This window comes from Euphorbia lathyris, chromosome 8 (assembly GCF_963576675.1).
Source record: "Euphorbia lathyris chromosome 8, ddEupLath1.1, whole genome shotgun sequence".
NCBI classification, from domain to species: domain Eukaryota; kingdom Viridiplantae; phylum Streptophyta; class Magnoliopsida; order Malpighiales; family Euphorbiaceae; genus Euphorbia; species Euphorbia lathyris.
Window position 1 is genome coordinate 33,675,825 of NC_088917.1, and position 27,503 is coordinate 33,703,327.

The 27,503-nt window shown below is 35.5% G+C and overlaps 1 protein-coding gene across 2 annotated transcripts; it reads right to left on the bottom strand.

Annotated features, from left to right (window-relative positions):
* On the bottom strand, positions 1-26,192 carry LOC136202903 (brefeldin A-inhibited guanine nucleotide-exchange protein 5). Of its 2 annotated transcripts, none has more exons than XM_065993885.1 (34): positions 26,034-26,192; positions 25,762-25,871; positions 25,265-25,340; positions 24,186-24,432; positions 23,880-24,001; positions 23,741-23,799; positions 22,459-22,516; positions 22,294-22,378; positions 21,980-22,177; positions 21,653-21,711; positions 21,473-21,542; positions 21,324-21,392; positions 20,164-20,286; positions 20,007-20,060; positions 19,831-19,919; positions 19,614-19,710; positions 19,403-19,501; positions 19,080-19,277; positions 18,844-18,954; positions 18,587-18,771; positions 17,364-17,987; positions 16,756-17,173; positions 12,240-12,479; positions 12,003-12,126; positions 11,753-11,901; positions 10,055-10,411; positions 4,785-4,951; positions 4,518-4,702; positions 3,470-3,648; positions 2,788-2,901; positions 2,342-2,478; positions 1,921-2,239; positions 843-938; positions 1-390 (listed from the first exon to the last, which is right to left on the bottom strand). In XM_065993885.1, exons 2-34 carry the CDS (start codon positions 25,862-25,864, stop codon positions 328-330), a joined length of 5,274 nt encoding a protein of 1,757 aa, XP_065849957.1. In that variant the 5' UTR covers positions 25,865-25,871; positions 26,034-26,192; the 3' UTR covers positions 1-327. The 2 variants fall into 2 exon arrangements, with proteins under 2 accessions (XP_065849957.1, XP_065849956.1); XM_065993884.1 differs by having other exon boundaries at positions 21,980-22,186.
* Between the last annotated feature and the right edge of the window lie 1,311 nt (positions 26,193-27,503).

The following is a 27,503-nucleotide window of genomic DNA, read 5'->3' on the forward strand; positions in this document are numbered from 1 at the left end:
AATATTGAAAGAATTCTACTTTATACGAGGTGCAATACATATTCATGATAGTTCTAAATTTTGTCTGATTCTTCTTGAAGAACTTGAGAATAATTTCCATAGATCAGAGACTAAATTTACAAAAATGCAATTCCTATATTTCCTTTCCTCTTTCTAAATTCTTTACACTAAAACAATGGCATTTACGAGCCTAGGCACTTAATCAGAAATTCATATGTAGGTATGGAAATGTACTGAAAATTAGCTAAAAAAATCTGGGATCGACACCTTTGGAATGTGCATAGTTACTAAAAATCCTTGGTCTAGACCACAGAATATTAAATATTCTCAAGGCAATAGAGCTTTTAACTGCATCCGGAAAAGATCTCCTAGTGCTCCACGAATGTCCATCTGCAAGCAAATGGCAGGATGTATTAGCTTTCCAACAAATACTACACCATATGGTTTCATATCTAAAATCAAGATATTTCAAATAAGATTGTCAATTTTTGACACGATAACACTATTTATAAAAAACACTCATGTGGCACTATTATCATTTTTGTTTCATTTATATCATATATAATCAATCATGTAGAAATATAGATCACAAATACGATTATGACACAATAACTTGTTTTGACACCCACAATTTCAAAGGGAAATGATCTAATTAAGCTTTTCCACCCGTAATGGATTGAAGATATTCATCACTCAGTTCAAAGCACACGCTTATATATGCTTGGTGACTCAACACTACCCATGCAAAACAGAGTGCCTGAATTTCAGAAGCATTGGTTGCATTTTAATTGTACCAACTGAAGCAAATCTGCTTTCCCTACATATCTAGAACTGGGAAATACCTGATCACAGCACACAAGTTTTGTGAGCAAAGGATAGAAGTCTCTCAAATGTCTTGTAAAGATCTGGTTGTTCATAAAGGACATGCTTTTAAGCACCTGAAACATCAAAACAGCAAATCAATCTTTTGAAAACACTCTCATCATTCTGTCGACATCTTAAATGAGATCAAGGAAAATGCATGTCCACAGAAATACAAATGAACAACTTGTGTGCCCAAAAACCAGTGATATGCATGAGTCAAAAACTCAAGAGGATTACAAAGTGGACTTTGCTTATTAAGCTTCATTTTATAGATCAAACCATGATCAGAAAGATTTCTACCAAGCAAAATACCAGTAGAATTTGGGACTTCCTCTGCCCCCAAACAGAGAAAGAAAAAGAAACCCAATTCTTTCGCATACCAAAGGAACATTCTAATTGCTTGAAGCCTTGAGCTTTAAAAAGAGATAAACAATCAACAGCTGGGAGGAACTCAAGTAAGATGACGATGTTGTTCAAACATTTTCCAGTTACAGCACTGATGGTAAGTTACATGTGAAAAAAATGAATCTAAATGGCACTGCATCTTCAGATGCTGATATGAAATCATACTCCCTCGGTTTTTTAATTATAACTTTTAAGGTTGATCAATTTGTTCATTTTTACATGTTTTATATTACCTATGCACTTTTGGCATTTTCCCCCCTCAAATTTGCCCTTGTTTACACAAAGAGAGAGATTTAGTATTAATGTAAACACTCCTATAATTAGGCCATAATAATTAAGAAAGAGGATTTGGCATGAAAACTAGAGCTTTAGAAGAAAATTATTAAGGGTAAATGAATCCATTTAATAGCTTAGTTAACACTTTGTTGGTCCTGAAGAAAAACCTTATACAACATACAAAAAAATGGAGTATTAATCATCTAGTGAGGTGGCAATGAAGAGAAATATTGAATGGGGTAAAGAGGCAATACTTCTTTAACAGCAACACAATCATGCGATATACACTTCAAAAGTCAGATACTGCAATATTATCCAAACTACACAGGCAAGTTGGACTCCCAAAATATTTGAACATATAGGAGACATCTATACCTTAACAATGATTGGCGAGCGTAATTCCAGAACTCGATGCACATCCATATTGGTAGTCTCCCCCACAGTGGACTGGAGATCAGATGCTTCCTTCAGTATCTGTTCACAGAAAGAAACCAATTTTTCTTCTGCTATTCCTTCAAGCCTCTCATCTTCTTTGAAGCTTGAACCATTTTGAGTTGAAGTGACATTAACATCCTCAGATGCACTGGAATCCAAAACTTGCTCCTTGGAATGAACATCTGAAGTTGTTTTCTGTAGCACATCCAGATATATGGTAGTCCCTGCTAATTCTTGACGAAGAAGGTTTAAAGGAGGCCTGTCAAAAAAGATGAATTACTTACCGTACAAATTTCTTCCAAAAGTCATTCTTTAAAATAAAACTCCAATACAGGAAGGAAGGGGCATAATTGTGACCAACCTCTCAACAGGAATGTGATGCATTTGCATTCTGAGATTTGGATATGAATTGTATGAAGCAGCAAACTCCAATGTGGATAATAAAATATCCATTATACCAATCTTTTGAGATGCTCCTAGCTTGCTCCAATACTTTTTCTGAAAATGTTAGAATGAAATTGTAATTAAAAAAGAAATAAACTAACATGGTACACAAGATACAAATATCTTCCACTTTTACTCCCTCAGCCTCACCCCACATCACATGCATTAAATAAGACTAAATAAATCATAGTGATATGGATTTGACAAGACTTCTCTAATAGATGGACTCTCAGGCTTGAAGGAACAAAATCTCAAATTGAGAAATCAATTAATTTGAATGGAAAGATCTGATATTGCTTGTAAAGAGATGAAATAAAAGAGCAGAAGCTGCAGCATCAGCATATAGAAGAAATCGATTAATACCTGAATGCTATCAATAGCACCAAGAAGTAACAATTGAGTGATGCACTTGCCCCTAATAGTTGCCATCAACGGACTCTCCTCATCTTTGGGATCAGATTCCGAGGCATCAGGGACCTAAATGGCATGGAGTTGAGACAAATAAAGATTCTGAGAATGGTAGAAAAGACAAATATATGAAAAGCTACAAATGGTGACAGTTGTGTGCATTTATCATTAGGTTTATCTGTAAAAAAAATTATACACCTAAAAGTTTAACTGGGCTGTAAACAAAGTCCGTATTAGCAAAACTATTTAAACACACAAGTCTCTATGCAGTATTATTAGAAAGCCTTTAGCATGTACAAGATCAGGCTTTTTAACCCTTCTATGATGAGTGATTAGTCTCTCCCTTCCATATTATCTCTTCAGCAATTTATCTATACTCTTTGTATGTACAATGCAAGGTAAAGAACATACAAAAAGAAAGCAGCCAACCGTATCAGAAGTGCCAAATCTGAAAATAGAAGTGATAAGAACAGAAAACAAATACAGAGAAGAAGATTGAAACTACCAAACAGTAGACAAATGGACTATTAGATTGAAAATAGAAGCTGATCTTATTAGGACTCCTAAATTAATTTCAGCTTCTGGACTTTTGATTTTTTCTTTATTAGAATTTAGAGGGAAATAAGGTAAGAAGTACCTTAACTGGAGAGGATGGTACTGACACATCAGAAGCACGGGCTTTTGATTTGGAGGTAAAAGTCCTCATGAAGAGATTATCCATCATGTTCCCCATTAACTTCTGACCCAAAGTCTGACTCCTTTGCAGACCAGCAGCTTCAACAGGTTTATCAGTTTTTCCTGATGGTGAAGGAAGACCTGCAAGAATAAGCATATCCAGCTTGAACATGATAGCATAGATGGCATAATAATCAGCACTATATACAAAATGCATGCTCAAGACAACTTGTGATAATAGTCCATTTGAACAGTATTCTATCAATTTATACAAAATGCATGCTCAAGACTTGTGATAATCTAAAAATTCATCAGTGCCTTGACATTCTCATCTTCTTCCTAAACTGGGAACCTAAGCCTCACCCAACTCCAGAAGCTAGCCTCCTGAGTTACTGTCCCAATCTTTTTAATTTTTATGAAATTCTATTTTCTTCTTTTGTCCACCTTATGAATGTCGGTTTTGTCCACATTCATAAGATGTCGGTGGCAGAGATGCGTATGTTGAGATGGATGTGTGGTCATACGAGAAAGGATCGGGTGAGTAATGAAATAATTAGGAAAAAAGTAGGGGTTACATCTATTGAGAATAAAATAAGGGAAAACCGACTAAGGTGGTTTGGCCATGTAAGACGAAGAGCGCTTGATGCGCCGGTTAGGAGGACTGAAGAGTGGCAAAGGGATGTAATGGTGAGGGGTGGGGAAGACCTAAGCAAACTTGGAAGAGGGTGATCAAGAGTGATATGAGTTTATTGGGGATTGAGGAAAATATGGTAGTGGATAGGAGGGAGTGGAGGGAGAGAATTTATGTCGCCGACACGACTTGATTTCACGGTTTTATATGATGGTTCATGTTAGCCGACCCCGAATAATTTCGGGACTAAGGCTTTGTTGTTGTTGTTGTTGTTTGTCCACCTTAGGCATAAGGTCATGTATTGTATACTATGATAACACTAGCCATAGTGCTGCATGAACTATGCTCTCTATTCAATCTTAAGATCAGGCAGACCAACCTTCTGATCCATCAAGATTGCTCTGTGACCCCAATTCCTGTCTATGATCAACATCAGAGAGATTGTTATCTCCAACATCAACTGTCATGACCTCTGAATCCGTAACAGGCACTGCAGTGGTTTTTGGGTTCTCGAAGGTCAAAGCATTAAGCAACTCAAGAGGTTGTGTTGTGTATGAAGCATCCCTAATGACCCAAAATAAAACTGATTAGTCATAAATTGATTACGAGAGATTTTCACCAAACTAAAAAAGAACCAAGATAATACCTTATGCTTTTCAATAATGTGTCCCAGTCACTCTCACTAAACTGGTGACCTCCAACTTCTATGAGATGTACTAATGCACCCAAAGAGATGGAAACCACAGTCTGATCTGTCTTTTTCGCACAGTCAAGAAGCAAACCGAGGAGTGGAGGCAACATGAAGGATACCTCCTGCAGAAGAGAATCAATTTCAAAAGACATGATATTTCCTTTGCATTGTCAAAATATAATTTTCTCAAACTGCTAACCGTTAATATTTATAATCCACTGAAAAAGATATAAAACCATGAGGAAAAATTGGGTGCAATCCTCGCACATCCTTCTCATAATACTCAAGTCTAACATCCTCAAAAGTACCATCAGTATTCCCACCTTATTGTTCTATTACCGAGAGAGAGAGAGAGAGAGAGAGAGAGCATAAAAATCTCATTGTTAAGCCTCTAACTTTGAGGTTTTGTTCTATTACACCCTTGAACCTTTTATTTGGTTATTTAGCCCTTAAGCTTTCATTTTGAAGTACATTGAGGAAGTTTTCAACATATCATCACTGCTAGAGAAGTCTTCAATATTACATAAAATAAAAAAAATTGAGGACTCTATGATTTTAGATAAGAGTGACACATAAATGAAATTTAAATAAAAAAATTGAGGGTAAACATAATTAAAAATAGAATTTTGAGGATTTAATGTAACAAAATTGAAGTTTGAGGGTTCAATAGAGCAAAATCAAATAGTTCAATGGCTTAATAGTCAGTTCATTTTGTTATTAGTGTCCCTCAATTTCAAACATCAAGCTTTTTAAATTTCTTCATAGGAAAGAAACAGATGGAACATTGAACTTTGTAAACTTAAACTCAAGGACTAATCCAAGTATAGATCTCACAAAATCTCAAGTAAAGGAGCAACATAAGTTATATTGAGAGCATAATGGCCCGTAGTGATTTTGAGAAAATATAACAATCAATTATCCTTGAGAAGACATGGTTTTGTTAGTGGTGGACTCGAGAAATTATTCAACATTCAGATGGAACAAGCATTGAGAACGCATGGACCAGTAACTTAAAATTTAGTGAAAAGTGATGGTTTCACGTTGTTGCGGTTACAAATGTAAATAGCATATTTGTTACAGAAAATAATTAGCTTAATCATAGGGATTATTAGCATATCATAGGCATTCATTACTTTCCTTGTTTAGCTATAGACACTTGTATAAGTACCTGTATGATTCTAATAGAAGATATAAGACTATTCTCTTTCAGTATAGTGTTTCTACATGGTATCAGAGCTTCCCTTGTGAGTTTTGTGTTTGTTCAAATTATTCTGCTTCTTTACAGCTAACATAGTGAGCACACAATTGGGGACCTGAGGTTCCAATCTTATTTTAGTCACACCACCCACCCCGGAAGGATGCCCTTGCTCCGAGCTGCGTCTGCATAAATCCGGCGACCGTCTGACACGCGAGTGACTCTCACATGCCACCACAAGCAGCTGATGCGCTGGCAAGTAATGGCGCATCCTTCAACCTCCAGTTGGTTCCTCCTACTTCGTCTCCCTCCGTATAGTGAGAATATCCGATCAATTTCTGGTTTTGGAAACGTTTCTTTTGTGGATTGGCAAACCAATAAAGTTCTCTTTTATTTTTCAGGCCTCCATCTTTTGTTTGGCTACTAAATTTGTTGAGCTTCTGGATCTGTTTGGTTGTTCATTGTGTTCTACTTGGGTTTCAGTTGTGTGGGTTTTTCATGTGAAAAACATACTGCCTTCCATTGGTTTTTTTTCTGACTGTTGAGGTTTGGGAATTGTTGATATGTCAAACGAGAATAAAGTCTAATACTTGCCATGAATTTGCTAAATACCAAGACACGCTAGCTTCACAACATTTTTCTCCGTCTATTGCTGTCATTGTCGAGTCAGGTAACTCAACTAAGTGCACATTTCATCATCTTCAAAATGGGTCATTGGTTCTGATGTCACAGATCATATGTCAAGTAATCCTAATATTTTCTCTTCTCTATCTAAAATGTGGCCATTACATGTCACCCTAACTGATGGAACATCTTTGTCTATCATTGGTTCTGGCACTGTCACCTCAATTCCTTCAGTCTCTCTTTCGTTTGTTCTTTATGTACCTAGGCTTGTTTTTAATTTGATATTTGTGAGTAAACTGTACTATCTCATTTTTGTCCCGACCATTGTTTGATTCAGGATCTTCTGTCGAAGCAGATTATTGTTAGAGGACGGAAATCTGAAGTCTCTAGGTGTTGGATACCTAACACTCCTAGATCTATTGCCTGTCCCAATATCTCCACTTCTTTTGATGAACATTGTCGGTTAGGGCATCTATATCCACCTCTTTTCAAGAAATTGCGTCCTCGGTTTCAGAATTTATCTAATTTAGATTGTGAGTCTTGTCAGTTTGCAAAACATCATTTATCTTTTTCCCCACAAGTAATTAAGAGGGCAAATTTGCCTTTGAATAAGTACATTCTGATGTTAGGAACCATGTCTTGTTGCTAAACCTAGTTTCAAGTATTTTGCTACTTTTGTGGAAGGTTATTCTCGAACCACTTGGCTTTATAATGAAACATTGTTCTGAATTATTTTCTCACTTTTACAGCTTTTTGTGGTGAAATTAAAACTGAATATAATGTTTTGGTCAATGGTTGAAAAAGTGTAAATAGCATATCTATCACAACACACAGTTAGCTTAATCATAAGGGATTAGCTTTCCTTGTTTAGTTGTAGACACTAGTATAAATACTTGTATGCATAGTTGTTAGAATCGTACGAGTCGCACGATTCAGGAAAAATTCGAGTCGCATCTATGGTACGACTCGGAAGCTTCATGAATCGGCCGAGTCACCCTATTCGGTCGATTCAGGCCACCATTAAAAAAAAATCAATTTTTAACAACTAAAAAACGTACAGCAGAAGAAGGTGACTATTCACTTTACAAAAACAAAAAAAACGTACAGAAGTTATGAAACACAAATAGTTCCAATTAGATGACTCTTCACTTTACAAATTCCAAAACCTTCCCTCTTCTTTTCTATTTATTTGTTATTATCTTCTTCTACTCTCTATTCTTTCTATTTTCTATGTTCTGTCTGTCTCTATTTTCTTTTATAACTTGATATAATTTCTGTTTAGACATTACAATTGCATTTTTGGACTAATATTTAAAGTTAAATATGGTTAATATTTTAAAGATAAATCATGAATGCCTGCGGAGAATTCAAAAGGGTGGAGTCAAAATGGCATTAAGCAAGATGAAGTTGAAGAAAGCAGTAGGACCTGATGGCATCCCTGTTGAGATTTGGAGATGTTTGGGAGAAAGAGGAATCGAATGGTTGACGACGTTCTTCAACAAAATTTGGAGAAACAATAAGATGCCATCAGAATGGAGGAAAAGTATCTTAATCCCTTTGTATAAGAACAAAGGCGATGTCCAAGATTGTGCCAACTATCGGGGAATCAAATTAATGAGTCACACTATGAAACTTTGGGAGCGAGTGATCGAACAAAGGCTAAGGAGGACGGTGAAGATCTCGGAAAACCAATTTGGCTTTATGCCGGGAAGATCAACCATGGAAGCCATCCATCTAATGAGACAATTAATGGAGCACTATCGAAATAAGAAGAAAGACTTGCATATGGTTTTCATTGACTTGGAGAAAGCATATGATAAGGTACCAAGGGAAGTACTTTGGTGGGCCTTGACAAGGAAAGGCATTTCACGGAAATATATTGACATCATAAAGGACATGTATGAGGGAGCATGCACGAGTGTACGTACTAATGTTGGGAAGACTGAAGAGTTTCCTATTACGATTGGAGTGCATCAAGGTTCCGCACTAAGCTCATTTCTTTTTGCCATCGTTATGGATGAACTAACAAGTTCACTTCAAGATGGTATACCATGGTGCATGCAGATGATATTGTGTTTGATGAGACGAAAGAAGGAGTGGAGAGGAAGTTGGAACTATGGAGACAAACTCTAGAATCTAGAGGCTTTAAGTTGAGCCGAAGTAAGACAGAATATTTCGAGTGTAAGTTTAGCGGCCATAGGAGTAGGGAGGCAGGGACAATCACCCTAGATGGGAGAGTTGTTCAGGCCTCGGATTGCTTCCGGTATTTAGGATCTATTATCCAAACGGATGGAGAAGTAGATGGAGATGTTGCTCATAGGATTAAAGCTGGTTGGTCGAAGTGGAAGAGTGCTACGGGTTTCCTTTGTGACCCCGGCATGCCTAATAGATTGAAGGGAAAATCCTACCGGATGGCAATTAGACCAGTATTGTTATATGGTACGGAGTGTTGGGCAGTGAAACACTGCCACATCCATAAGATGTCGGTGGCGGAGATGCGTATGTTGAGATGGATGTGTGGTCATACGAGAAAGGATCGGGTGAGTAATGAAATAATTAGGACAAAAGTAGGGGTCACATCTATTGAGAATAAAATGAGAGAAAACCGACTAAGGTGGTTTGGCCATGTGAGACGTAGAGCGCTTGATGCGCCGGTTAGGAGAACCGAAGAGTGGCAAAGGGATGTAGTGGTGAGGGGTAAGGGAAGACCTAAGCAAACTTGGAGGAGGGTGATCGAGAGTGATATGAGTTTACTGGGAATTGAGGAAAATATGGTAGTGGATAGGACGGAGTGGAGGGAGCGAATTTGTGTCGCTGACACGACTTGATTTCACTGTTTTATATGATGGTTCATGTTAGCAGACCCCGAATCATTTCGGGACTAAGGCTTTGTTGTTGTTGTTGTTGTTGTTGTTGTTGTATAGCATTTTGAATTTGATCCGAATCTTAAGATTCGATTCGATTCACGAGTCCTGATTTGCAAAATGAGATTTCGAGTCATGAGTCAAATCTCGATTTAACAACTATGCTTGTATGATTCTAATAGAAGATATAATATTATTCTTCAAAAAAGAAAAAGATATAATATCATTCTTTTTCACTGTAGTTTTTCTACACACGGAAATTGACACTTTTAGCCAGATAAGTCGTGGCAGAACAGTCAGTTTCTTCAAATTGACTAAAGAATTTGGGATGCTAAGTAATATTTGTGTTTTTTTTAAACAATTAAGAAATATTAGTTTTTCCAAATGCAATAAATTAAGAGCTATTAGTTGTGTATCATCAGAAGAATCTGAAACAAATTACGACCTGTCTTTCATAATGAGGATAGCAAGTACGTTTTTAAATACCACAAACAGTATAGAAAGATTTGTTAAAATAAGAAGAAAAAGCAGCTCATATGTACCTTGTAAAATGTGTTAAAGAGGTTGCACAGCAGCTGAAGTGAATGAATGCTCGTTTCTCGAAACCACTCCTCGTCAGATGAGACTAAGCTTTCTTTTCCAGCATGTCTCACATGATCAAAAATGGGAAACAAGACACGGTGGAAAATGCTCTCCCAAAATGATGATGAAAACTTACTACCTCTCTCATTCAATAAATCAAACAGAACTTCTAGTGCACAGCTTCTGACTTCATGTCTTGTATCTGATGTTAAATCTGATAAACCAGCTAGCATTGGAAACCAATAATGCTCAGTCACATCAAAAGTGAGATCAACATTATCATCAATGGGTTTCAGAGTTCCACCAGGTATACGGCCCTAAAATAGCAAACATTTAAAACAATTGAGTCAATCAAACAACCAGTTAATGGAAGAAAATAAAGTCCCCTGCGAAACAAAAGCAATTGCAACACTTGAGTCGTTTAAGAAAAAACTGGGAGTGTTCCAGTTAAATGTTTCGCAGGGGAGTGTTGATCTAATTTTTCAGAGTTCCACCAGGTATACGGCCCTAAAATAGCAAACATTTAAAACAATTGAGTCAATCAAACAACCAGTTAATGGAAGAAAATAAAGTCCCCTGCGAAACAAAAGCAATTGCAACACTTGAGTCGTTTAAGAAAAAACTGGGAGTGTTGATCTAATTTTTCCAATTAAAATGCTGTTTCAATGCATACAGACAAAGAGGGAAGGAAAAGGTGGAGGAAAATAATTAAAATTTACATGAAATTCATCACGGGCAGACAAGTTAAAAGGAATGCAGGTAGGGGTAGAAGAGCATAGGAACTCAAATGCTTTTCATGGGGTGTAGGCTTAGTTGGATTCTATTTCAGATTGTGGTTCGTTTAAGGGAACTCAAATGCAGTAGGAACGCATATTATATGTCAATGAAAAGAAAGATACTAAAAGGCAGTTTAAATTATCATAAGACTAGAAAAGATCAGTCAAAGTTTTAGTTCTGAAAAACTAAGCTAATTGACAAACAAGTTGGTAGAACAAATATGGAAATTTATAAGCTTTTTCTAATAACAGGGCTTCTAATCATCTTTTTAACACATTTTTTTACCTATTAAGCAGTATCATGTTCATTTTCTTACATTTCAATTTCCTGCAAATCCCCCACACACACAGGTGAGTGGCTCCAACTCTTTCCATTATCTACCACTTGATAATTTAGGTTTTTTTTTTTTTTAATTTATCCATCTATAGATGCTCCTTATCATATTACTATATCTATCCTTGCCTACACACTATCTTGCTCTCATAAGTAGGATATAATCAGATTTGTGTACCAAGTGATCATTTAAGATTTCGAATAAATACTTGCAAGATTTTTTCCCCCCTTTTATGTATATTTTTGCATGCCAAAACACAAACATACCACAACTCAGATGAAAATTGGACAACAGAACCAGACGAGGTTAGCAATCTTATTACGCTGGATCGAAGCAGTATGTAGTCATAAAAAGGCTTTTAAGGGGTATTCTGGCGGTGCTTTATTTTGAGTATTTTGTTCAAAATTTGTCAATTTTCCAGATGATGGCCTTTACTTCAATCATCCCAAGGTGGTTACAAGCAAAGTACAGTTACTTATTAAAACTTAAAAGCAAAGTGACCATCAAAAATCAATTAATTGACAAGAGTATTAGCCTTCAAACAAACCTCTGCCAGACGATCCTCACATATCCGAAGAAGAGCAATAGCCTTCAAACTTATACGGTGAGATCTTTTGTTGTTAGCAAACCTTATAAGACAGTTAACACAGTCCATGAAACAATCTCCAACAACCTGATCAAAGTGTTCCAAGACAACTGCAAATGCCTAAGGTATTAGATATGCCAAAATAAAAAGAATAAAGAAACGTGAAATGAAGATAAGCAACCACGTTACAAAGATGAAATCACTTTCCTACCCTGCTCAACATTTTCAAAGGCACTTTCCACAATAGATTCCAGTTCATCATCTGCAGCTGCCGTGAAAATCATAAAAACACTACGCCATCCAGATTTTATACTTCCAACTTTTGATTTAATCATCTGCAGTGACACCAGAAATTTAATAAGGCAGAATGTACAACATTAATATAGAAATTGTTCAGTTTAACAATCATTTCGAAAAAACAAAATCCAGCAAAGCAGAGTTGGCATACTTGAACAATACAGTCAACAATCAGTCTCCTTATAGAATCACTTCGACTATTCCGCATAAGAACAACAAATGGTTTCAAAATGTCATTCTGGAAAGTGAAATTGGAAAGCTCATCTCGCTCCAGATACTTCATACCAAGCTGCCGTAGAGAATCAATGGCATACATGGCAATTTTCTCATCATGGTGGCTCCCCGCAGAAATAAAATGATTCGCAAGGACAGACCATATTTGAGCCCAGACCTAGAAAACATATCAAAAGAGAACTTTCTAGTCAATAAAATACAGAATGGAATATATGGCAAGCAACAGAATATCATTCCAACATTCCCAGTTCAGAATATGCAACAATATATGAACCAAAAACGACAAAAATAGAAGTTTGACAGTGGAAACATAAATGCCCAGAGAGACAATTTTAATTTAAGCACAGTTTAAGCCCATTGAGAAGTGACACGTCATCTAGCCATTATTTACATAAATGCATGGAGACCGGAGTTTGTAAGACTTCAGTGAACTGGCAATCTAGCATTACCTGGCAGGTAAGTTTCTTCAATCAATTTGACCAGCCAAAAATGATCAAACAGAATTAGAAAGAACATATATGAGATCATACAGAAATGATCTTGAGGTAACACAGAAATCAAAAAGTGAACCACTGTACTAAACCGGTTCTTGGTCCAGTTCCTGACCTGATGAGTCTGGAGTCTGGTTCCAAGACTGTATGACCAACATATGCAACGATGTTGTATTAAAGACATCAGAGAAACAGATAAGCCACAGTAGCAGCCTAGCAGATGGAGAAGTAGCAGTAGCTAATAGCCACAATACCAGGAAAAGGCACGTGTATATCATCTAATATACTACACAGTGCACTTCCTACCAAATACTTAAATATCCATATCAAGGTCTCAAAATTATGGACACATCAGAAAGGGTATGTATATCAATTAATATATCAATATCGTTTGAAAGAAAGCATGGAAAATTGTAGAGATTTAAAACAGAAATCTGAGATAAATCATAAAATATCAAGATAAAGAGTTATAAGGTGATATATCACACAAGCAAATTGCTAAAAGCAAACTTGTGTTTCAGAGACAATATTATTTAATTTACATATGTTTAATGAATTAAGGATCATCGTATGAGATTACTTATAAATTGCTTCTAACATTATGTAGATATTATTATTATTTTTTAATTCTAATGGCCACTCAAATAAAAGATAATTAAGTTGATTTTCCTTGATTTTATTGATTTAAAAAGTGTATTTAACAAGTTAAAGGGGTTATAAGCACTCACAGTCCCTAAACTTTAGGTAACATTTCACCGAAGTCCAAAAATTTAATTTGTGCCACTAATATCTTATGCTTCTATTTTGCTTTCAAAAAAATCCTCTTTGACCATCACAAGCCACTTTTCACCGGAGTGTTTACAAGCATCCTAGTTTGTTCATCTACTTTTACGTCATCATAGTTTTTTACAAGAAAAAAAAAAAGAATTAAAAAAAAAACGGAAATCCCCATCTTTATTAAATTGAGGTACCCTATAAAAAATTGAGCTTTTCTGCTTTTTTTCTAGGGTTAATTCAAAAAAAAAAAAAACTTTTGATTACACTGGTTTTTTTTTGTCAAAACCATGGACCGTGCTTGTTGACATTGCCAATTTGGCCGTTAACAACCTCAAAATGAAAATTTTCAGGAATTTAATGAAATTCTAAGCAACTTTAATTCTTCAGCTTTTTAGTTTTGAGGTCATTTAAATGTTGTTTGGTGAGGAGAGAGAAAGTTAATGTTTGGAAAATGTGGTTCCATAGTAAATGTGATACTAAACAACTTTAATTCTTGAAAGCTTTCATTTTGATGTCGTTAACAGCCAAATTGGCAATCTCAACCCAAAAGTCCTCGATTTTGCAAATGTTGACAAGCGATTCTGGTTTTGACAACAAAAAAACCAGTCCTCAACAGTTTTTTCTTTTGGAATTAACCCTTCTTTCTAAGTTTCTATCATTTTTAATTCTATTAGTTTTTTCGTTTTTTATGAGTAACAAATTGTGATGACATTAATATTATTTGCAAACTAAAACACCACATAACGACTTCGATAGAAAGAGCGGACGGTGATTATCAAAAAGGAATTTTCTAAAACCCGAAATTGAAGCGTAAGCATTTTAGTAACGTAAATTAAAGAATTCAAGGACAATGAATGCTTTTTAACCCCAAACTGAAGTAAGCTGACTTTCACAAATTAAGTGTAATCAATTACACAATCAAATGAACAAAAATAACATCTATTATATATATATATATATATATATATATATATATATATATATATATATAGAGAGAGAGAGAGAGAGACACACACACACACAAGGAGAGATTTAATATATAGAGAATTTTGAAAATTCTTTATTGAATAAAAAATATTAATTGTTCTACAAGTCTTTTTGAACCGTAAAAAAAATAACAAAATGAGAAGACTAAAGATTTTCAAGAACCGGAATTCTACTAAACTAGAAGCAAAAGTAACATCTTATGGGAACATAATAGATTTCAAATATGTAAATCCTCTGAGTCTTTTTACATAAATTTAAGGCTTAATACATTAGGGGCCTGAACTTGGCCAAAAAAACTGATTAGCCCCCTAAACTTTAAGGTGTCTTGCTAGCCCCCTGAACTTGCTTAAAATGTCTCATTAGCTCCCTAAGTCCAAGTGGCAGAACAAGAAGAGGTTTGGACAAGTTAAAACATGAATAACTTTAAGCAAGTTCAAGGGGCTAATAGATCATTGTAATTACTTCAGGGGGGCAATATGTCATTTAAAGCAAGTTTAGGGGGCCAATAAATCATTGTAAGCAAGTTCAATGGGTTAACTAGACAACTTAAAGTTCAGGGGGCAAATCGGTTTTTCTGGCCAAGTTCAGAGGGCCCGTGATCATAGCTATTAAAGGCGCGCCTTTGCTGCAGGCCTTAGCGCCATGACACCCCCATGGCATGCCAAGGGGCAGTTGCCAAAGGCACACCAAGGCGCAGTTTGGTGACATAGAGGTAGTTTTATGGCTTTTTTGACGGTCACATATCTGGAACAAGTGTTATGAAGGGTTCCAAATGAGAAAAAAAAAAACAAATTTTAAAAGGATGAGAGATTATACGTTTGAATTAATTAGAAGAGGAAGGGACAGTTAGAGGAAGCGAGTCTTATTATAAGAGGCAGAAGTTTAGTAGAACAAAACACAGAAAACGTCAAACAGAAACAAAGCAGCCAAAGGGAATTCGAATTAGTGATGAATTTGGAGAGTTTTGATCAGGAGTAGAACTTAGTATTTCGTATTCAACTTTAGCTTTCTAACATGGGGTTTATTTTGCATTTTGAAATTTATTTACCCTTGAGAGTATTGTCATGATTTAGTATTCATTGCATTTTTATGTAAGTTTTATAATTTTTGTTTTCGTAAGTGCCAAAAATGCAAGTTTTATAATTTTTGTTTTTGTAAGTGCTTAGGCAATGAATTCTAAATCATGACAATATGCTCAAGGGTAAATAAATTTTAAAATGCAAAATAAACCCCATGTTAGAAAGGTAAAGTTGAATACTAAATCCTAAGTTCTAGTCCTGATCAAAACTCTCCAAAAATTCATCACTCCAGTTGAATTTGAATTCCCGGTGGCTGCTTTGTTTCTGTTGATTCGTTTTCTGTGCTTTGTTCTACTAAACTTCTTCCCCTTATAATAAGACTGTCGCTTCCTCTTCTAACTGTCTCTTCCTCTTCTAATTAATTCAAACCTATAATCTCTCTTCCTTTTTAATATGTTTTTTTCTCATTTGGGACAGTTCAGAACACTTGTTCTATGTAACTATAAAAAAAAAACCATAAAACTGCCCCTTGGCGCAAAATGGCGCCCCAGGCGCGCGCCACGCCATGGGGATGTCATGGCGCTAAGCCTGCGCCATGTGCCAAAGGCGCGCCTTAGGCACGCCTTTAATAACTATGAATATATGAATGACATGTGAAAATTGAAGACCATGATTCATACTAATAATAGTCAAAACTATCAACCCATCATCCGGAGTTTAAAAGTGATGACATCTGCAGTTTAAAGATGACTATTATACAGCAGGAACCACACAATTACTAAACCTATAGGGCTTACGGTAAGCAGAAAGCAGAAGTAGCTGAGACAGATCTGATGATATTGAGAATCGAAACAAAATCATCTAAACCTTCTCAGATCATACTAGAAGAAAATGAAAATTATTATGAATTATGGATATGGAGAATTGGCATAATCATTAGAGCAATGAAACATCTTCAATAAGCCAACTACAATACCCTACAACCCCTTCACTAAAAGATGGCATGAGAGCAGGTGGAAAAAAACATGGCTTGAATACAGCAATTATATACAACAGGAACATTAATGTGCAGCACAAATCACAACAAATACCATTCCCTATAACATGGTCACTTTTTCAATGCAATCACATAAAAGAATTTATTAAGCGAAGGACATACCAAGCGTATACGAGCCATATTGTAATAGCTGATCTCAACAAGCTTCTGCAAACTGAATACACGAGCAGGAGTCTGTTTTAACTCTTCAGCTGATACACCACAGAGTGCAGTGAAGAATTCCACAACTGAACCACTTGGTAATTTGACACTATTGACAAAAACCTGTTCAGCAGGTTTCCCAGCCAACTCTCTTAAGGACAGAAGAAGCGCATCCTTGGATATCTGATTTGATCCTTGCATAACAGTAGCAGCAACAGAAGGAGTTGAAGAAATAAATTCAAGACGAGAGACACATTCCAAAACTGCATTCCATGTGTCTTGGAGGCAATCAGCTTCTGAGTCACTCAATGAAAGTAAAGTTCGCAGTGCTTCTACATTTTTAGTTCGCATTTCCTTTGGTGCATGCAAAAAAGTAAATCTGAACAAACAAACGCACAAGCTCAATACCATGATCGTTAAAATTTAAGGTAATGATTGAAAATGAAAAGACTAACACAAGTGTTAGCTGATGAAAAAGCAAAGTTGGAAGCAGAGTGTTAAAAGTACTGAAGACATCAAAAGAAAAAGAAGGTAGAAAGAAATAAAGTAATGCTAAAAAGGGACCCTACCGGACCAAAGATGTTAAGAAAGCATAGCGCATGGTATCCATTCTCATAACACGTGTGATGTGTATTCCAGCTTTGAATCCCTCCATGCAGAGAACAACCCTTGGCTTATTCTCACCTTCCTCCATAGTCACAGAGAATGTAGCAAGTAATGGCCATCCTACAGCTTCAACCATAGGCCTTACAATGTCAATATGTTGTACAGTATGGAAGATTCCTCTGCTTGCTCCTTGCTTCCGGAAGATTGCCTGTGTTTTCTTAATTATAGTTTCACTCTGAGATTTGGCATCAGCTGATGAGATTCGTTTGGGGAGTGCCAGATTTAGAATATTCACAAGGCGGCCTCTCTCTTCACTTTCAGGCTTTTGTCTGCTTTTCCCAGTATCAGTTGTCTCATCTTTCAGTTTTATCTCATCTTTAACAATGGAATCATAAATCTCTTCAAGTACAGCTGTTGGTGCACAATCTTCAGGATCATTCATTGCATTCATACGTATAAAATCTGACTTGGACATTTTAGGCCACACCAATGGATTATGTGCATCAGTATTCAACATTATAACTGCATATGCAAGAACATATGCAGTATCTGCATTTTTGAAGAGACCTGGATTATCTGCACAATATCTGCCATAGGCAGAGCACAGGAATGACCGAATTACTAACTAAAAAGAATCGACAAGTAAAATGATTAATTGTTGGGTGCATGTATCATGTAAGGTCTAACCAGAGCTGCATGTTTATCAACCTGATAATAACTAAAAACTTGAATTTTATCAGAATAAAAACACAAAAGACAAAGTAAAAAGATTTTCAGACTTTGCACAAACAATCTAGTCAAATTCAATTGATAAAGTATAAACTGTTCAGCTACATAACCCATGGGCAGTACAAAGCAGAAAGGAATAACAGTAAGCTCTACTGGAAAAAGGGAGACATATTATGTTAAAGATGATATGTTAATTAGAGAAAAGCAGAAACTGATTGCATAAACTAATTCATGAAAATGGAGTAAAATAAAAGATTTTCCATGCATGACACAATCTTCCAGCTTGCACTAGACATACAATAGGGAAGGCTGATTTAGCAAGAGTAATCATGGAAGCTATTACACTTCAACCATGGAAAATTTAATCTATGCGGAGAATTGAGTAGTCATTTAAGTGATCAAGATCATAGAGAACTATAATAGTATATCTATAATTTGCACCCAGGTACCTCCTTACCTTTCTGCAAACTTTTCCATTAGTCGATCAATCTTTTGAGCTTCTCCAGGAAGTCGAAACCCCTTAAGAAACTCACGAAGTGCTGTATCAAATTTCATTTCTGAAAACTTCATGGAATCGACATAAGCATGCATGACAGCAAGGGGAAAATCCTCATGTTGACCTAAATAATCACCAATCATAGCCTGCAAATTCAAGAACTGTTAATCCAAATAGATCATATAAAAGATATACATTCATGAGATTACAAATTCCACCTTGTCCAAATTGGGAGTACTTCTTAGAAATTGGGCAACTGAAGCAGGACTATGTTCCAACAATTTATTCGAAACCAGATAATCTATGCCCTTTGCTGGCTTTCGGTTGAACTGCAAGGCAATAGAATTGTCAAGCTATTACCGTACTGAACTAAAATCAATAGGTCAAATAATTCTAGATGTTCACAATTCTTGCATTTGCATCATAGTAGCAAAGATCATACAAGATCAATCACCTCTGCAATAGCAGCTTCCATGGTAGATTTGTGAGCCTTGGCCTTTTCAAAGTTATTGGAAAAATCTTCCCTGTTCTTTACCTCAACAGAGTCGCCAGCTGAAAGTTCTTCATAAGACTGAACCTTTTTAATCTGTTTTGCGGAGTCTCTACATACCTTCTCCCAATCAACCAGTGATTTCAACACATTCACTAGACACTGGGAAGATCAAGGAAGAGAAATTCATTTAACATTTTTTGACAAGTCAGCAGCACGAAATGCAGAGAGAACCATTATGATTATTCAGCTAATTCTCAAAAAGAAAAGGCAACAGGTCAATCTACCTGAAGTGATGACCCTCTAACTGAAGTTGTCTGAGATACAGCAACAGAATTTGGATCTGGACTCTGAGTCCCTTGAGAAATTTTAGAGAGTGTAGTTACCTACATAATAAGGAAGACAATAATAAGGGCATATTAATTGCCTGATATGAATATATTTAGGTAACGTTAAGACTTAAGACTAAGGAATAGAATGGCATAAACTCAATAATACCATGCGCTCAAATAAGTTTGGTGCCTCAAGATCGCAGTCATAATTTACATATACATCAACAAGCATTTGAGGATCCTTACAAACTTTATCAAGCATCCTGCAAAAGTACATGGCATAGGATTATAACAAAATAATGGTCAAGGAAGTCTTATAGCCATACATTGGCACACAAAAACTATAATTTCAACACAAAAACAAAAAAGAATAACATTATTACCGAAGAACGCTTATTTTTTGGTTCATAGAACATTCTGAGCCATCCAATGATCGCAAAATAATCAAAGGAAAGAAGACTCCAATTTCACCCTGAAAAGATTTTACAGGTAACAAAGTTGAAATTTGCTGACAAGTATATGTGCATGCATATACATATTATCAAAATTATACACATACTTTAAGACTCTCTCTGAACCGCAGTAGAAGTATAGAGAAAATTCCAGTTGCATACTGCCACAAAAAGAAAAACACACTAAAAAACTTGAAATAGTAATATCACAGCAGAATTTAGTAAAACAGTTGCTGAATGCAAAAATGAGAGATTTTAGTAAACCTGAAATATGACAGGAGACTGTGAAACTGAAGCCCGTAACAAAGCATATGAAAGGTACGCTTTTACAGAGTCAATAAAATGAAAGTTCTTCGTAAATGCATGGCTAACTCCTTCCAACAAACCCTGAAAAAAGAGGTTGGAAAAAATTGAACATTCACAAGAAAACCATATGCACAAGAAATTGGCTCCAGTATTTACACAGTACTTTCATTGCTTCCTCATTTTGTACTTTGTAGATAGAGAAAAGGACAAGTCTAATATATGCCATATCTTTAGCATAGAATATGTTGTTGAATATAAATTGCAAATTTCTAACAAAATACAAGTATTTTTGGCAGCAAGTATACTCCGTGGTAATTTTTAGACTGATAAGATAGCTGAAAAAAATATCATTTATGTGCCACAATACTTCAAATAATTTCGTTGCTTCATCTTTTTATCTTGAATTGAGTTATGAATTAAAAGGCCAATTAACCACCTATGTTGCATGGAAACTTTGATTTTGAAGAGTTTCCACATTTCAGAGAAGTTGCGAAATTTGAAAAACTCTAATAAAATTGTATGAAAATTTTTGTGTCACGTTTCTGTAACTTAAGAAAATTGAAAACTCATCTTTTAGAATTTGGAACTTTTTTTATTGTTAAATTACAATGCATTTCCAGAACAGACCAGCACATAAACTGATCTCTTAATCAATCCATCATGTCAAATTTAAATCCTTAGTTTTTCTAGATCATCTTCTTCAAACTTCCAAAAATGGGAAAAAAAAAAAAAAAACTTCAATTTTTTTTCTTAAGTAACTTGCAAGTAATTTTGTTATTGTATATATTAAAAAATTTCATATGCATCCTTCCAAATTTTAGATTTATAGATATACCCCTATATGCATCCTTCCAGTTTTAGATTTGTACATATACCCCTATATTTTCATGCCTTTCTATTTCCCAGAGGTTTTAAAAAACTGTTTCCAGGTATCCGTTTTCGTCTCAATTTTCATGGAACATAGAATACCACTAAACATAACTAACGAAGCAGAAAAGTAACAACAGAGCAGACCAGATCTTGACTTTTATAGCCACCAGAAATCTAGGATAAACCTCTATTAAATTACACTTTAAACAAAAAATCAAAGAAACAGAGTAAGGGACCCATAGCTCAACCTGCAAGAGCTCTAGAGACAAAATCCTTGTCTTGGTTGTAACTTCATCATTATCTTCCTTCATACCCATCTAGAAACATTATATTTAAGTAGTTAATGGAATGCAATGAAAAGCACTTATAGCAATATGAATATTGTGCTGACAATTACCTTGCAAAGGGTGCGAAATACAAGTAAAGCATCTCGTTGTCCAATGGTCATACTCTCCAGGTCAATCCCTCTTAAGTCACGATAAGAGTGAAAGTTTAAATTAAGTTGAAAGATTGCAAAGCTCATTCCCACAAAGAAACTTTTGAAAAGGTAACCTATAATTTTTCTTCACGTCCATACCGTGTTATCTTTTTGCCATCTTCAATATGCACAGCTTTGTCGAGAACAGCCTCCAAACCCTGTATAACAATTTAAAAGGTATCATTTTGTGACCAAAAACACAGTGAATAGACAAAAAATAAACCTACACAATGAGACCCCCATCAACAACAAACAACAGTTTGGTAATTAGCTAAAAGTAGGGAAACAACTTTTAACAATATAACCAAATACAAGCACTATGATCACAGGATTTATCAAAATGAAAAGAAAAATATATACATATCTCTATATATATAATTTATCATGATAAGAAAGTTGAAACAGAGAGCATATGAAAAGACATACCTTGATATCAGCACCACCAGCAAGATTCTGAAGTTCCTCCACAGATGCAAGAGATGTCTCTTTGACATGGTTCAGTGCATCTCCCAAAGTCATCCCCTCCTCACTTGCGTCTGAAGTAGGACCACCTTCAACTTCTATATTTGATTTCTCTGTCAAAGTAGATTCCATATTTCCAGCAGAACCAGATGAAGTAGAGACCTGAGTTTGCTGTAAACGTTATTGGCTGATTAGTTAAGAACAATCAACTAATTTTCTCTCCTTTTCTAACAGGTTGTAAATATATATACACAATTATGAGAATTTGTTTTCCTTACAAGATCAGTTTCCATTCTCCTGAATACAATGTTGATCATCTGTGTCAGCATCGCCTTCGACGTGGCTTGATTTATGGGGCTCTTACTACAGATCCAAACCATAGAAAATAAGTGCTACTCCAAGTTGATATCACATTATCATTCAGGTAACTATGATATAAAAACCTGTGCAAGGCAATATTGTAGCATATTCTGATTACTCCCAGCAAAGGCTCTCCGTGTACTGCAGTTCAAACACGTGCTTCAGCAGCTTAACATTGCATTAGGTGAAGAATTTTACACAAGTAATAAGAATAATATTAAAATCAACATAGAGAATAAGAATACTAATAACAAGTCTCATTTTTTGGAGAAGTATATAAAAATGTGTCTTCACTTATTGTGCAAGAAAGTTTGCTTAGCAGATGAAGTGGTCAAGTTAAAATTGAATTGAGGCATATGATATTTACTGGAAAGTGCAAATTAGTAGACATTTCAAAACAAAGTTGAAGGATATTTTTTAACATGCCAAGATGATATCCAAAGGAGCAAATGTTCCCCAACTCATCAATTTGCTTCATATAGACCTATACATCTTAAGGAGCAATCTGTTACCCAACAGCTCCACTTGATGATTTTTTTTTGCTAGGTGAGATTTGGCCTTCAAATTTGACCCCGGTGCTAGAGAGTCAAGATTCAAATACAATATTCACATAATGGGTGAGAACTCCAGTCAATCAAGAATTCTTCATTGGAAGTCAATCAGAGATTAGTCGAGCATCTTATGGTAAGGTTGTGTTTCTTGTTAGAAACGTATCCTTATCATGGACAAATGTGTCTTTTCTTTGATTTGATGTTATTTAATTGGATTCTATTTTTAGTCATTATTTTGTTTTTTATGCCAGGTTTTGCGAATTAACAATCATAATCACCATGGTTTTAAGAATCCTATCCTTGTTTGAAAAAACGTAAATCGTCTCAACGTATGCCAATTAACACCATTTATCATGAGACATTTACTTAAGCATATCAAACAAGTATCAACCCTTGTCTAGTACAATACATACTAGTTATACTGCTTTTCTCCTATTCTGAAATAAATTCCTACATTATAATTTTATAGCCCACCTACCTTTCTAGGATATCCCCCTATAACCTATTGAATTTGAAATACTTTGAACTTGTAACCACCTGGCTCTCCCAGAAAACTGCAACCTAGTTCCTTTTAGTTATTCCAATTATCTTACCAAATTTCAATATTTAGCAAGCACATTAAAATCGAAAAACACCAAGAAAATTCTTTACTAGTTTCAAACTTATCCATATTTCATCAACAGCTAATGCACCAAAAAGTTCAAAGAGATATTAACAGAGCATATTTGTAATGCACGCATAAACGGAAAAGCAAATATCAGATTTCTCTAGTAACCATGAATGTTCAAAATTTGATTTTCCAAAACTAACATACCTCTAAACTTCGCAGATGCTACTGCTGTCAGAAGCACCTTTAGTACTTGCAAAATTGTACTACACACAAGAATAAAAAGATGAAACACATATCAAGAAAATCATACCTAGGATCAAATAAAACAATCACATAGATATACCTGTCAGGTGATGAATTATCAACACAGTTGCAAACCATATTCAGAATTTCAGTAAACAGTGGGACATGTTTACCACCTTCTAAACCAGGATCCCCCTCTAAATGATCATAGGCAATGAGTTTCTGTAATTTTACAAGTCATCAGATAACAAAGACAATGCAGCACCGGTAACATAGACAATTAATTTACAAAACACAAAACCTTTGCCTTTTTTTTATCCAATTTAGGCCATCGCACAAGTACATTATCCGGGAAAAAAAAACTAAATACTATACAGGTATATATCAGTATGGTAAATTAACATACATGAAGACAATCTAATGCAGGTTCCATGACTTTCAGATTCTTCGTCTCAAATGCAAGCCGAAGTGGATTCAAAACAAGTTCTACTTCAGCTCCTTCAAGCGTGCACCCAGCATTTGCTAAAGCAGCTGTAATGTTCCCATGGTTGCCCACTGGCTTAGCACTATGTGCCTCTTCAGGAGTTTGTGCTGCCTGTGACTGATCGGATGGCATTCCAGATTCTGAAGCTCCACCTTCAGATTCAACTGGACTGTAAATCGTGAGTGAATCCAAAGAAAAAGATAATGTTAGCTTATATTCAAGAAGCTCTGCATACTATCGTCTAAATTACCCCAGTACATTCTGAATTATATTACTAGAACTCAACTTTTCAGGCATCGAGTACAAGGTTAAAAGTTCGTGATCACTATGAAGCTCCAACTGATAAGAAATTATATCCTATATGCATGAAGAAATAAATTCATCCAAAGACTTAGAGACTATTCGGTAACTATACCAGTTAGAGAGAAACTACATAGTAATATTGACCAAACAAATCCAAAATTTAATTCAAATCCCCAATGGTTAGCTAACTAATTTTATGTGTCAAAATATACACACAAATATTCACCATTTTTATCAATTTGACCAGCCTTAAGTAGCCCTAGAGCCGAGTTTTTCCAAGTATATATATATAAAGTACAATTGGGGCATATCTCAAATACAGTCGGAGCTTGTGAGCCGGGAGAATATGCAGCAAAAGTACAACTAGTTTTGGTTCACACACACAGAAAGAGAGAGAGAGAAGCCAATAGAACAAAGGAAGGTTAATAGGGGAAGGCAGAAAAACAAGTTCAAAATGAATTAGGAGGGTCTTTCCAAATAGAAAACACTCAGCTTTAGGTTTTCGCAAGGTTGACCAATATTGATACACATGCTAAGCCATTAATCTTTAATGTTCAAATGCAGACCCCTCTAGTTTCAAGTTCAAAATGGATTAAGGAGGGTCTTTCCAAATAGTAAACATTCAGCTTTAGGTTTTCAAAAGGCTGGCATGATTGATATAAATGCTTATTATTAATCTTTAATGTTCAAATACAGACCCCTCATTTCCAGCCAATGTAGCTGCTTGGTTTGTTTCACCAGAGTTAGATTGCTGACTTGCAACTTTGGTGCCATCTGGAAAAAAAAAATGCAAGGCATAAGCTACCAGCTTGATAATTAAAGTTAGGGGAAGAAAGAAAAAGAAATGAAGCTTGAGACTGTTAAGTCCTATCATATATCCTAATACATGGAAAAGGTGACAAATAGACTAAACATTATCACAGCTCAATCATATTCTAGAAAGAGGAACAACTTGATACAATGCTTAAAGGATTTCAAGCTCACCCAAGAAAGAAAGAGAGAGAACCTGATCATTTATTTAAATCTCAGTTAAGTCAATCAATCCTCGAGATTACAATACACACAAATTTTGAAGCGAACCTAGCTAAATCAGTGGCACTTCACGTAGAAATGAATTAAAACATTATTAAACAAAATGCAGTTAACATTCATCAGAAACAGAGACATGTATGAAAGTTGAGATCCAGACACTAACCAATATAAGTTTGGATAGCTTTCTGAAGATCGGCATACTTCTTGCCAGAGCATTCCTTAAGCATGGACTCGAATGCCCGGCTAACGAAACCCCCCGCAGCCATTTCTACTCTGCAAGTAGTGAATAAAATCAAGTAGGGAACAGTTAGAGAAACCGGATTTGGAGATGAAATTATGGAAACAGAGCAAAACTATGGGCGAATCTGCCATTCGAAGAAGATTGAATCATGTTGAGAAGCTGATGGAAAATGGAACGAGGTGGAAAACAATTACCTTGTTTATGATTGAAGAGAAGGAAATATGAGCAGAGATCTGGAAATTGAGAAAGAAGGAAAGGAACTCAAGCTTAGATCTATCTCCCCTGCTTTTACTACAGGGAGTCGAGCGGAGACCGGAGAATGATTCCCGGATTTGATTCACAGAGGAGAAGTTAGTCTCGAAATGTAGTTATGTAGATTTGCATTTTTTACCCTTATGTTTGTTATTATTTCAATCTAGCCACGTAATAAAGGAATAATGTACAAATTTGGCGCTATAGTTATTAGCAGATTACTATAAGAAGATAACGGATTTAGCAACCATCTAGAAAACGTTGCGATATCAAATGAATATAAACAAACTTACATGGTATTTATGAAGCCCGAATCACCATCTTGGGTCAGAGCTTACATGGGATCATCATAGAGAACTAGTTCCGGATACGACCCAGTCTCACAGTCTTATCTTGGGAGATCTCTATCGACCCGTCAAAGATTAATTTGTTAGAGCAATCATGTCCAATCCCGCCAATCACGGACCAAGTAGACGTGAGGGATACCGAACCCTAATCTGTGGGCACATGTTCACCTATTAACAGGTGACACGTAGCACATCACCCTATAAGATTTATAACTGCTTCTCCATTTTCGATCACAGTATAAATATAGTAAGACATCCTCTAATATACTCACTTCATTCATATTCACTAAACTTATACGGTTCAACAGGTTACACGGCCGAATATTTAAAATCATGTAACTATTTCATTAACCCAATGAACTTATTACGATGTTATTCGGCAATAGTATTAAAATGGTTCAAAAAGCATAAACGATTTACCTCTTTGAAGCGATCTACAATTGATGTAGTGTACCACGGAAGCTTGAACGCACAACGAACAAGCTTGATCAACTTTGATTAGCAACCAATAATAGATTGTCTCTAATGAATTCCACATGAATGTCGAACGAAAAACAAAATTGAACACAAACCATTCGATTTTCAGTTAAGTAATTGAGAGAGAAAATTAGGGTTGGAGAACAAAAGAATTCGGCCAGTATTTTTTCTTACTTTGGCCAAAATGTACATTAGGTATTTATAGGTTTTTATTTTGTTAATTTATCTCCTAATCGCATTAGGTTTAGCTAAATAAAAAAGATAGAATACATTCTCAACAAAATTGGTGTCGGATCACCAAATCTCAACCCGATGGTATGTCCGAACTCAAAATCACTGAATTTGAGTTCAACTCCTTTGATGTTGAACTACATCTCTCTATGTTTTGGATTTGGTGGAGTAATCTCTCTAGTAAGCACACATAAATGAGTGGATAACATACACACCTCCATATCAGCCAAAAGCGCAAAAAAAAGCTTCCTAAACATCACCATTTGCTCTTTACTTTCCTCATCACATCTCAATCAGCCCTCATTATTATTGATGCCTTTGTATTAAAGCTAAAAGGATATTTGAATTTGATGTCTT

Excerpts from the sequence above, each read along its gene's own strand:
- LOC136202903 (XM_065993884.1), bottom strand. The coding sequence starts at position 25,864 with ATGGCTGCGGGGGGTTTCGTTAGCCGGGCATTCGAGTCCATGCTTAAG. Across the intron at positions 19,920-20,006 it reads GGTTCAGAGAGAGTCTTAAA|GGTGAAATTGGAGTCTTCTT; the intron begins GTATGTGTATAA and ends AAATCTTTTCAG. Across the intron at positions 12,127-12,239 it reads TTGTTGACTGTATTGTTCAA|ATGATTAAATCAAAAGTTGG; the intron begins GTATGCCAACTC and ends GTGTCACTGCAG.